Source organism: Rhinopithecus roxellana, chromosome 2 (genome assembly GCF_007565055.1).
Source record: "Rhinopithecus roxellana isolate Shanxi Qingling chromosome 2, ASM756505v1, whole genome shotgun sequence".
Taxonomy (NCBI): Eukaryota; Metazoa; Chordata; class Mammalia; order Primates; family Cercopithecidae; genus Rhinopithecus; species Rhinopithecus roxellana.
In genome coordinates, this window is record NC_044550.1 from 130,506,866 (window position 1) to 130,519,353 (window position 12,488).

A 12,488-nucleotide genomic window follows, 5' to 3' on the forward strand; every position below is an offset into this window, starting at 1 on the left:
GATTAATTGGCCGGGTGGTGGCTCACACCTATAATCCCAGCACTTTGGGAGGCTGAGGTAGGCGAATCACAAGGTCGGGAGTTTGAGACCAGGCTGGCAAACATGGTGAAACCCCATCTCTACTAAAAATACAAAAAATTAGCTGGGTGTGGTGGCGGGCGCCTGTAATCCCAGCTACTTGGGAGGATGAGGCAGGAAAATTGCTTCAACCCAGGAGGCGGAGGTTGCAGTGAGCTGAGATCGTGCCACTGCACTCCAGCCCTGGCAACAGAGTGAGACTCCATCTCAAAAAAAAAAAAAAAGATGAATTAATTGCTCTTAGAGCAAGTCAAGAGCTATCCTGCTAGAGGGAGCCACAGTCCCTGAGCACAGATACCCTTTGTCCTGGGCATCCCCTTTGAGCAGAATGGTTCACTAAATGAGGTGAAGACAAGCGCCAAGTAGTCTTTTCTGTTTTAAAAGAACAATGCAATGTGAGACCTGAAACTTGTTTTTCTCATTGATTAGGCAACCCGTAACCAAGAACACATTTAGACATTACAGAGTTCTAGGAAAAGGCGGATTTGGAGAGGTGAGTAATGGGAGCCAGTTCGGAGCAGCGCTGCTAGCTGGGTAGGCAGCAAGGTCCTGAGAACACGCCTTCAAGTAACGCATCAACCCTCCCAGTACACTGTTGCCTTAGTGGGCGTTTTGGGAATCATCTTAGCCGACTGTGAGAATCCACATGGAATTTTGAGCAAAAGGTTTTGAAGAATCCCTTCTCTTGGTGACTTCACCTTTTACCTTATATTTCTGAAGAAGCTGGTTTCCATGCTTGATGCCCCAGCTCAGTCACTCTGCCCAGATGGAAAGATGATTCTGTTCCTGTATTGTGGAATTTCCATGATTGTATTTCTATAAATTTAAGACTGGCCCCAAATTCACATAGTACAGAGTGAATTATTCAATATACTTATGTAACCCCTACTCTGTTTGGACACGTATGTACCTCATACCTACATCAAAAGGTGTTTGGAAATGTGTCCATTTGGGAAAATCCTAAGGAAATGACTCACAGACTCACGAGGAGTTTTTGGTTTGTTTGTCTGTTTGTTTGTTTTGAGATGAGTTTTGCTCTTCTTGCCCAGGCTGGAGTGCAATGGCGTGATCTCAGCTCACCACAACCTCTGCCTCCTGGGTTCAAGCGATTCTCCTGCCTCAGCCTCCCGAGTAGCTGGGATTACAGGCATGCGCCACCACACCTGGCTAATTTTTGTATTTTTAGTAGAGGAGGGTTTCTCCATGTTGGGCGGGCTGGTCTTGAACTCCCGACCTCAGGTGATCCGCCCTCCTCAGCCTCCCAAAGTGCTGGGATTACAGGCGTGAGCCACCGCGCCCGGCCCAGAGTGTTGTTTAAATATGATGGGTCTCCTAGATGGAGACCACTGTAGTTGGCGGATGGAGAACAGCAGCAGTTCTGGTCTGGGGATTTAAAAGAATGTTAATTACCTTATTAGTTACCTGGAGTGATCATATGAAGTTCGAGAACTTATAAGCCCCTAAGAGCCAGGCAAGCCATTGCCAAACTAACACTGTATGTTTAACTCAGAAGCAGGTTACACTGCCTGGGCGTGACTCAGATATTATTGCTCCCATATTACATTCAAAGCAAAAGCCACTAGCATTGGCTTGAAGTTAATTAGAAAGCTGACCTAGGAGGCAGCACACTGCAACCGAGATCTGTCATGCACCTGCAGCTTGGCATAACAAGAAATTGGCCAACATAGTCGTGACTTCAGTAACAGTACTGTCCCTCTGCTACAGTTCCAGAGACCACGAAGAATATTTTGCCTAATCCAATCAAATGCTTACTCTCATCCCTCCAGGACAGATATTTCTGTAAGAAATCCGCCCTCTGTTTGAATATGTCCTAGAACAGGAAATTCATTTTCTCACTTCGAGTCTTGCTAATCTGCCTCTAATGATCTGCAAATGCAAAGACTCAGATTTTGTGAAAGAGCAGAGGAAACATTTCTGGAACATGGGTCATGTGTTTACAAAGGAATGAAAGTCTAATTATGGCCACATGTCAGTTTATAAAACATGTCAGTCCTGATAGGATTCAACAGGGACATGTTAGCAAATTTTAGCTATTGTGAAAGACCTGGTGCTGGGTGCGGTGGCTCACGCCTGTAATCCTAGCACTTTGGGAGGCCAAGGTGGGCGGATCGCTTGAGCCCAGAAGTTCCAGACCAGCCTAGGCAACATGGCAAGACCCCGTCTCTATTTAAATATTTAGTATAAATAAATACATAAAAAAGAAGACAAGAAAGACTTAGTATAATTATGATTGTATAGATTACTTTTTAACAGATTTACTTGGGTTCCCAAACAAATGACTGGCTGCACGAATCAAGCGTGGCAGTTTGCAGCAGACTTGCTCTGGAGGTGGTGCGCTCTCCGTCAAGGCCCAGAGGCAGGGAACAGTCAGCCCACCCCTACTCCGAATGCCTGTTGGAAGGAGCCCTGCTCACCCTAATGCGGGGACAGCCTCTGTGCCCTTTAATCTAGATTCTAATCGTGCATTTGCTTTTTCCAAGTGCTAGCACTTCCTCTAGTGGGCTTTTCTTTCTTTTTTTTTTTGAGACGGAGTCTCGCTCTGTCGCCCAGGCTGGAGCGCAATGGCCGGATCTCAGCTCACTGCAAGCTCCGCCTCCCGGGTTTACGCCATTCTCCTGCCTCAGCCTCCTGAGTAGCTGGGACTACAGGCGCCCGCCACCTCGCCCGGCTAGTTTTTTGTATTTTTTTTTTTACTAGAGACGGGGTTTCACCGTGTTAGCCAGGATGGTCTCGATCTCCTAACCTCGTGATCCGCCCGTCTCGGCCTCCCAAAGTGCTGGGATTACAGGCTTGAGCCACCGCGCCTGGCACCTCTAGTGGTCTTGAGAGAGCAAACGTAGTTGGTTTTATTTTGTCAACAGTAATTCTTTTGCTTATGCTTGAAGTCCTCCAAAATTAATTTGTAGGGTCCTGAGTGAGCACAATGGTAAGGGAATTGAGTAGACATCTCTGCTGTCATGGTTTTAGGCCGCAGACTGTAGTGGAAGGAGCACGTACTCAGACGTGGACAGACCCGAAGTCAGGGTCCTGTCGTATCACTTCCAGCAGTGTGATCTTGGGCCCGCCATGGCGATCTCATCTCTAGCAGGGAAATAATGGGCCCTGCCCGCCAGGCTGCTGTAAGCCAGTGAGTGTTCACCCCCAACTGTTAGCACAGTGCCTAACACTCTTGTCTGCTTTCCATTCCCTGTCTCTGATTTGCCAATTCCACTCAGAATATTTTTTAAAAAATTAACGATAAAGAGATATGAAGAGATTTTTATGCCAAGTCTTAATGGTAAGAAAATGATTAAATACATTTCGCGATAGTCACATTTTAGGAAAACATTTCATGATGGGAAAATAGTCACACAATAAGATTTTTTAAAAGGAGGTTAAGAAATAATACCTATTTTACAATATGAGACCAGTTTTGCCATCAAAGGCTGGGGTGGTGGGGAACAAGGTATGTATTCTTGCATACCCATGTAAGAAGGTGGGCCTAGAATCAAATAGAACAAAATATTAACAGTGATTATCTTGGAATTGCAGGTGAGTTTTTATCACTATCCTTCTTACTTCCAATATTTTCCACAATTAACTTTGTATTTCTTTTACCACCAAAATTGTTTTATTGGTAGATAAAATTATATCATATCTTATGTTTGCTTTTAAAGCAGTCGCCTGTGGGGTGTGCAATGGATGGGAGTTGAAAGAAACAGTAGCCTAATGTTGATGACACAGCGGCAGGGGGACCAGAACCTGAGGCTCATGATACTATTTTTTCCACTTTTGAATGTTGGAAATTTTTCATGACATAAAGTTAAAATAATACATAAATACTACTTTAAGAAGTAATTGAATAAAGGTATGAAAATTGTGAATTATATGAAATATATTTCCTTATACTCTTGATTTTTTAAATTAAAAATTCAAGAATCTTTTTAGGCTAGGCACAGTGGTTCACACCTGTTAATCCCAGCACTTTGGGAGTCCAAAGTGGGCGGATCACCTGAGGTCAGGAGTTCAAGACCAGCCTAGCCAACATGGTGTCTCTACTAAAAATACAAGAAAAATTAGCCAGGCATGGTGGCGGGCACCTGTAATCCCAGCTACTCTGGAGGCTGAGGCAGGAGAATCCTGAGACGGAGTCTCACTCTGTCACCCAGGCTGGAGTGCAGTGGCGCGATCTCGGCTCACTGCATCCTCTGCCTCCCAGGTTCTAGCGATTCTTCTGCCTCAGCCTCCGGAGTAGCTGGGATTATAGGCACCTGCCAGCATGGCTGGTGAATTTTTTTTTTTTTTTTTTCGTATTTTTAGTACAGACAGGGTTTCACCATGTTGGCCAGGCTGGTTTCGAACTCCAGACCTCAGGTGATCTGCCTGTCTTGGCCTCCCAAAGTGCTGGGATTATAGGCATGAACCACCATGCCCAGCTGAAAAAAGAATCTTTTTAGTTTTACTTTTTAAAACTTTTGCCGTTTTACAAAAAGTAAAATAGACGTATGGGAACATTTAAAAATTAAACAGATGTACCGTGATCACCTATGCCAGTTAGTGCCATTCGGACACTGTCTTAGAGTTGATAGAACACAGCGCGTCACTGAGAGGAGGACCGACTCACATCGACAACACGCACCTTTGAAACGGTCTCCTCATGCGTTGCTGCTGGTCTCTGCCAGTGAGGGTCTCATCAAGCAAAGGGTTTCCTTTGTGTGGCCTAAGAAATGTCAGGTGGACACGACTCACATCGACAACACGCACCTTTGAAACGGTCTCCTCATGCGTTGCTGCTGGTCTCTGCCAGTGAGGGTCTCATCAAGCAAAGGGTTTCCTTTGTGTGGCCTAAGAAATGTCAGGTGGACATAAACCTCCTTTACTTTGCTGTTTAGGTTTGTGCCTGTCAAGTGCGAGCCACAGGAAAAATGTATGCCTGTAAAAAGCTACAAAAAAAAAGAATAAAGAAGAGGAAAGGTGAAGCCATGGCTCTAAATGAAAAAAGAATTCTGGACAAAGTGCAAAGTAGATTCGTAGTAAGTGTCTCCTCTTAGTCTTCACTGTGCCTTGGGTGATTCGTAGCACTTATGTTAGCCGACATGCCGTTCAGCTCACTCATTGAAGCTGTGGAAGTCATTTCTTGTTTTCTGAGTTTATGTGGGGTTTTGCTCTTTTTAGTAACAGTTTAGTTTTTAGTAACAGCTCTCTTCTTTCTTATTCAAACCTTAGAAAAGATGAAAGTAGTGATACTGCTTCTAACTTCTGGTTTGTTATAAATCTGTAGTCCCCCGCCTCCCATTCCTGTCCCTCTTCACACCTGCCAGCTTGCGGAGCTTGTCCAGGTCGGTTAGTTACCTTGTGTTTCTTGGTGAATTTCCCCTTATCACAGCCAGTCAGAGCTTATCTCTGTTTGCTGTCAGTCTCCAGTCAAGTTTCTCTGGCCCCCAGGACACTGACTTGGCTGTGCTTAAGGAGACCTTCTCTGTCTCTTTTTTTTTATTGACACAAGGTCTCACTTTGTGGTCCAGGCTGGAGTGCAATGGCACGATCTTGGGTCACTGCAACCTTGACCTCCCAGGCCCAAGTGATCCTCCTGCCTCAGCCTTCCAAGCAGCTGGGAGCAAGGGCACATTCCACCATGCCCAGCTAGGTTTTAATTTTTTTATTTTTATTCTTATTTTTAGAGATGAGATCTCTGGCCAGGCGTGGTGGCTCACACCTGTAATTCCACTACTTAGGGAGGCCAAGGAGGGTGGATCACCTGAGGTCAGGAGTTTGAGACCAGCCTGACCAACATGGTAAAATCCCGTCTCTACTAAAAATACAAAAAGAATTAGCTGGGCCTGGTGGTGCGTGCTTGTAGTCCCAGCTACTCGGGATGCTGAGGCAGGAGAATCACTTGAACCTGGGAGGCATTGGTTGCAGTGAGCTGAGATTGCAGCACTGCACTCCAGCCTGGGCAACAGAGCGAGACTCTGTCTCAAACAAACAAACAAAAAAAAGACAGAGGGAGAGATGAGATCTCCTTTTGTTGCTCAGGCTGGTCTTGAATTCCTGAACTCAAGTGATCCACCTGCCTCAGCTTCCCAAAGTGTTGGGATTACAGGCGTGAGCCACCACGTCTGGCTGAGGATACTATCTCTAGCCCCTCTTCTCATGTGGGCCTCCTCCCTCTGGCCTCAATCTGTTTTCTACCTTTTCCTTTTTCTGGGAAGTTTACCGCTAGACCCTCAACTAGCATATCCCAATTGTATGAAGCCCAAATCCCACCTTCCCACCTTTCTGGGGAGGACAGAACATTGGGTGGACTGGTATGAGTTCAGGGAAGGAGTTCCAGGCTTTACAGTATGCATGGTGTAGAGTGGTTCTCATCTCCAAACCCAGTTTCTCTCTACCTGGTTACGTATGTCCTGTAGCAGCTACTGAAGTATGAAGACTGGTTGAAGAGGTCAGTGTGAATGAGAATTTATAAAATGATTTGTCATGTTAGAGCTATTTCCTCCAAGCCATTTATTTCTTAGCCCTGAGGTCAGCTGCTTTGTGCAGGGGGACAGATGTTCCCAGTGTACCTTCACAGCCAGCACCTGGATTTAATAGCACAGTGTGTGTATATGATATGTCACTCTCACCTGCAATGACATGAAAATCTTTAATACAGTGGGCTTATCTGGGAGTTGCTTTAAACATATTTTTTGGCTGGGCTTGGTGGCTCATGCCTGTCATTTCAGCACTTTGGGAGGCCAAGGTAGGAGGATCACTTGAGCCCAGGAGTTTGAAACCAGCCTAGGTAACACAGGGAGACCCCCATCTCTACAAATTTTTTTTTTTTTTTTTTTTTTTTTTTTGAGACAGTCTTGCGCTGTCTCCCGGGCTGGAGTGCAGTGGCGCGATCTTGGCTCACTGCAACATCCGGCTCCCGGGTTCAAGTGATTCTCCTGCCTCAGCCTTCCAAGTAGCTGGGATTACAGGCGCCTGCCACCACACCCAGCTAATTTTTTGTATTATTAGTAGAGACTGGGTTTTACTTTGTTGGCCAGGCTGGTCTCAAACTCCTGACCTTGTGATCTGCCCGCCTTGGCCTCCCAAAATGCTGGGGATTACAGGCGTGAACCACCGAGCCTGGCCTCTACAAAACTTTTTTTTCAAAAAGGCCAGGCACTGTAGCTCACGCCCTGTAATCCCAGCACTTTGGGAGGCTGAGGCCTGCAGATCACCTGAGGTCAGGAGTTTGAGACCAGCCTGGCCAACATGGTGAAACCCTGTCTCTAATAAAATACAAAAGTTAGGCCGGCCGCAGTGGCTCAAGCCTGTAATCCCAGCACTTTGGGAGGCCGAGACAGGCGGATCACGAGGTCAGGAGATCGAGACCATCCTGGCTAACGCAGTGAAACCCCGTCTCTACTAAAAACATACAAAAAAACTAGCTGGGCGAGGTGGCGGGCGCCTGTAGTCCCAGCTACTTGGGAGGCTGAGGCAGGAGAATGGCGTCAACCTGGGAGGCGGAGCCTGTAGTGAGCTGAGATCCAGCCACTGCACTCCAGCCTGGGCGACAGAGCGAGACTCCATCTCAAAAAAAAAAAAAAATACAAAAATTAGCTGGGTGTGGCGGTGACTGCCTGTAATCCCAGCTACTCGGGAGGCTGAGACAGGAGAATTGCTTGAACTCAGAAGGCAGAGGTTGCAGTGAGCCCAGATCGTGCCATTGTACTCCAGCCTGGGTAACAGAGTGAGACTCCATCTCCAAAAAAAAAAAAAAGAAAAATTAGCCAGGCATGGTGGTGTGTGACTGTAGTCCCAGCTACTCAGAAGGCTATGGTGGGAGGATCGCTTGAACCCGGGCGGTCCGGGCTGCAGTGAGCCATTATTGCCCACTGCACTCCATCCTGGGTGAGAGAGTGAGATCCCATCTCAAAAACAAAACAAAGCAAAAAAAAAAAAAAAAAAAAAGTCCCGTGTAACTACCTTGGAACATAAAAATCCAGTCTAGCTTTATGAAAAGAACAGATGCAGTTGTTACCGTTTCTTTTGCTTAAATGCTTTGATTTCTATATTATTGGCCTCTCCCAAGGAACCTAGAGACATTTTTCTGCTTCTGTGACTGGTGTTTTCTCCCTGCTTACAGTGGCACGTTCATCCCTGCTGCGCCCTGACCCATGGCAGTAACACCTCTCCCTGGAGCCCCCTGCCCCTGCCTGCACCCTCGCCCCCCACAGTCTGTTCTCCACGGAGCCGTGCAAGGCAGTCTGTGGAAAAGTTAAATTAGTCATCCACTTTCCAGATTAAAAACTCCAGTGGCCACCTGTCACTCTGAGAATAAAATGAGACTCAACTCTGGCCTTTCAGGCACTGAGGGACCTAGCTGCTGCCGCCTCTGCCACACGAGGCCAGGGGCCTGACCGCGCTCTGCCTGGAGCATCGCTGCCTTTCCCTCTCGCCCTTGGTGTCACTCCCCATAGGCAGTCTGCGAGTCACCCGTCACTCTGTCGGATGGTTTCTTTGCATTGGTTCATCTGTCATCTGTGACTGCCCAGGCCTCCTCCACCACGGTATTAGGACAGAGCTCCTTAGGGCCGTGCTCACCACTGCGTTCCCGCTGCCTACAACAAGGCTGGTGTGGTAAAAGATTCTCAATATTATTTTAATATATATTGAGCAGATGTTAAATGAATATTCACAAGAGGAGAGGAAGTAAGGGATCCTTACTAATTTGAGGACCAGTGAGAATTCCTTGTGGTTTAATCTGTGGTCTATTGCATGCCAGCTGGGGCCTCCTCTCCTCCACCTCTCTTACTGTTTTAACACATTGTGACCAAGTTGGATTTATTCCAGGAAGGAAAATCGAATAACGTAATTTATCATATTACCAGAATCAAGGGAAGAACCGTATGGTCATCTCAGTGGTTGCAGGAAGAGCTTTGGATAGGAGCTAATGCCCAGTCATGCTTAAAAACCCAAAGCAAACCAGGTACAGAAAGGAACTTCCTTCAGAAAATCTCTAGCACAATCATACTTAATATGAAAATATTAAAAGCTTTTCCCCATGAGATCTGGAATAAGGCTAGATACCTGCTGACCATTTCAATTCAACATGATATTGGAAATTCTGGCCAGTGCAGTAAGGTAAAGGAAAAAGTGGAAGAGATTAAGGTTAGAGAAAAGAAGAAAAAAGGTTGAAAAAAACCCTCATCATTTTCTTTTTCTTTTTATTTATTTATTTATTTTTAGATAGAGATGAGGGTCTCACTATATTGCCCAGGCTAGTCTGGAACTCCTAGGATCAAGTGATCCTCCCACCTAGGCCTCCCAAAGTGCTGGGATTATAGATGTGAACCACTGTGCCCGGCCAAAACTCATTATTTTCAAACAACATCATTGTATGTGGAGACCTTCCTGAATTTTTAGATAACCTATTAAGGATTTAACCAAGTGATTAAATATGAATCAGCCACTAACAATTAGAAAATGGAAATGTTACTGATACCATTTACAATGGCCTCAAGAAACATCAAAATCTAAGAAAAGGCCTGGCGGGCGGTGTGCACCTGTAGTCTCAGCTTCTTGGGTGACTGAGATGGGAGGATCACTTGAGCCCAGGAGTTTGAGTCTAGCCTGGGCAACATAGCAAGACCTTGACTCTTAAAAAATAATTCTAGGCAAAGAACTGACAAAAATGTGCAAGACTTCTACACTGAGAACTGTAAAATGTTATTATAAGAAATTAAAGAAGGAGGCTGGGTGCTGTGGTTCACGCCTGTGATCCCAGCACTTTGGGAGGCCGAGGCAGGTGGATCACTTGAGGTCAGGAGTTTGAGATCAGCCTGGCCAACATGGTGAAACTGCATCTCTACTATAAATACAAAAATTAGCCAGGCATGGTGGTGGGTGCCTATAATCCCAGCTACTCAGGAGGCTGAGGCAGGAGAATTGCTTGAAACCTGGGAGACAGAGGTTGCAGTGAGCCGAGATGGCACCACTGCACTCCAGCCTGGGCGACAGAGCAAGACTCTGTCTCAAAAAAATAAAGAAGGTCTAAATAAATGGGGGAAGACCATGTTCCCAGATTGGAAGACCCAATGCTGTAAAGATGCTGGTTTCCCCTAATTGATCTGTAGATTAAATGAATTGAATGCAGCCCCAATCAAAATCCCAGCAGGGTGTGTGTGTGTGCGTGTGTGTGTGTGCGTGTGCGTGTGTGTGTGTGCGTGTGTGTGTGTGTGCGTGTGTGTGTGCATGTGTGTGTGCGTGTGTGTGTGTGTGAATTGACATACAAACCAATAGAAAAATGGGGGAAAAAATAGACTAGGCATTTCACAAAAGAAGATCCAAATGGCTATTAATTACATGAAAGTGTCCCCTATATTTGCATATATACAGAAATGCAACTTAAGACCACAGTAAGAGACTACTCCACCAGCAGGATTCAAACTAAAAAGGTTGACAACAGAAAATGTGGGAAGGAGGTGGCGCAGTGAGACCTCCCTTGCGCTGCTGGTAGGGCATAGCCTATGTGCTGAACGTGGTTGCCCGGGAAGTACAGACTGTCAGGGCTCAAGTGATGAGAGCACGACACAGAGGAGTCATGAGCCCAAGTGTCTTGGTGAAGTTTTGCCACTTCTTTGCTTAACTTTAGGAAGTTGTCTCTTTTGGCTACACAGCTGCGGTAAAATGTTCAGTATGCCAAGGTCCAAGAGGCACGTGATGTGTCCTGTACATTTCCCTGAAACGTATAGTATCCGCATGTTCTGATTATAAAGCTAACGTGGATTGCTTATTAGCAAATAGAGGAAATCACCAATGAAAGAGCAAGTTCGTGTTCTGTTTTTATGATGTTGCTATCTTTAGGTTAGTTTAGCCTACGCTTATGAAACCAAAGATGCCTTGTGCTTGGTGCTCACCATTATGAATGGAGGGGATTTGAAGTTTCACATTTACAACCTGGGGAATCCCGGCTTTGATGAGCAGAGAGCTGTTTTCTATGCTGCAGAGCTGTGTTGCGGCTTGGAAGATTTACAGAGGGAAAGAATTGTATACAGGTAAGAACGGTGCTACCTAATGGAGCCTGCAAGTCTTGGAGCCAGTTTCTCCCAGCCGTAGGCTTCCCTGGCTCACACTGGCTGCTTCCAGACTGAGCAGGAGAGTAGCTGGGAGCCCCTCGATGGTGACTTATAGGGGTGGTCACTTACACTATTGGGAATATGGCCAGCCAGAGGGCCCTGGGTGTTTTTTTGTTTTGTTTTTTGAGATGGAGTCTCACTCTGTCACCTAGGCTGGAGCGCAATGGTGCAATCTCGACTCACTGCAGTTCAAGCGATTCTCCTGCCTCAGACTCCTGAGTAGCTGGGACTACGGCACCCACCACCCTGCCCAGCTAATTTTTTGTATTTTTACTAGAGATGGGATCTCACCATGTTGGCCAGGCTGGTCTCGATCTCCGGACCTCAGGTGATCCGCGGGCCTCAGCCTCCCAAAGTGCTGGGATTACAGGCGTGAGCCACCGTGCCCAGCTTACATTTCTAATAAATTATCTTTTTGAAGCAGAAGTTTGTTTTTTACTTGTTAAGTTGATCAAATAAAGGTAGTGCTACTCAGGTAAGCATAAGAATAGCCCATTTCCAAGGTTCTTAGGTATTTTGATAGTTCTGATAAGGATGTATTATGTCCTGCCATATAACATAACAATTTAATGTCTTGAAGTAGTAGTTTCTTTTTTGCATCTTAGAATTTAGTAAAGAAAATTAAATTAAAATTAATGGTTTAGTGTAATCAATGTATTTAGTTTTAGGAAAAAACAAAATCCCTTCCTATCCCTTAAATGCTGGCGTTCCTGGGCTCTGGGTCTCTTCTCAGCCACTCTCCCTGGGCAATTTCATTTCCTCCCTTCTGTGGGTTCATCTACCAGTTATAGTCGGTCTCCCACTGGGTTCCATGTTGTAGATTCAACCAGCCCACTGTGAATCGAAAATATTCAGAACATCCTGCTCAGCAGGGTGAAAAGGGGAAAAAAAAGAGAAAATATTCAGAAAAAAAGGATGGTTGCGTCTGCATTGAACATGTAGACCTTTTTCTTGTCCCTATTCCCTAAACGATATAGTGTAATAACAATTTACATTATTATTTACATAGTGTCTGGTAGTATGTGTAATCTAGCGGTGATTTAAAGTAATTGGGAGGATGTGTGTAGGTTATATGGAAATTCTACACCATTTTATATCAGGGACTTGAGGACCCTTGGATTTTGATATCCAAGGGAAGGGGGCCTGATGTGGGACCTGATGGTGTCTCCCTTGTCACCTTGCAAGCCTGGCCTTCATGGCCTTTGTGATGCAGCTCCCCACAGAGCCCTCCAGCTTTGGGTCCTGCTCCTCCCACACGGGCACCTCCTGCCCTTGTCATGCGAGAGTTTCAGCTGCTCA

The 12,488-nt window shown here is 45.8% G+C and overlaps 1 protein-coding gene across 1 annotated transcript in view; it reads left to right on the top strand.

Annotated features, from left to right (window-relative positions):
• GRK4 (G protein-coupled receptor kinase 4) overlaps window positions 1–12,488 on the top strand; it is a 39,265-nt gene that overhangs the window by 9,594 nt on the left and 17,183 nt on the right. The window contains exons 5-6 of the mRNA XM_030923598.1: window positions 4,971–5,111; window positions 10,918–11,108. Coding sequence (XP_030779458.1) covers window positions 4,971–5,111; window positions 10,918–11,108 — 332 coding nt within the window. The remainder of the gene's footprint in view (window positions 1–4,970; window positions 5,112–10,917; window positions 11,109–12,488) is intronic.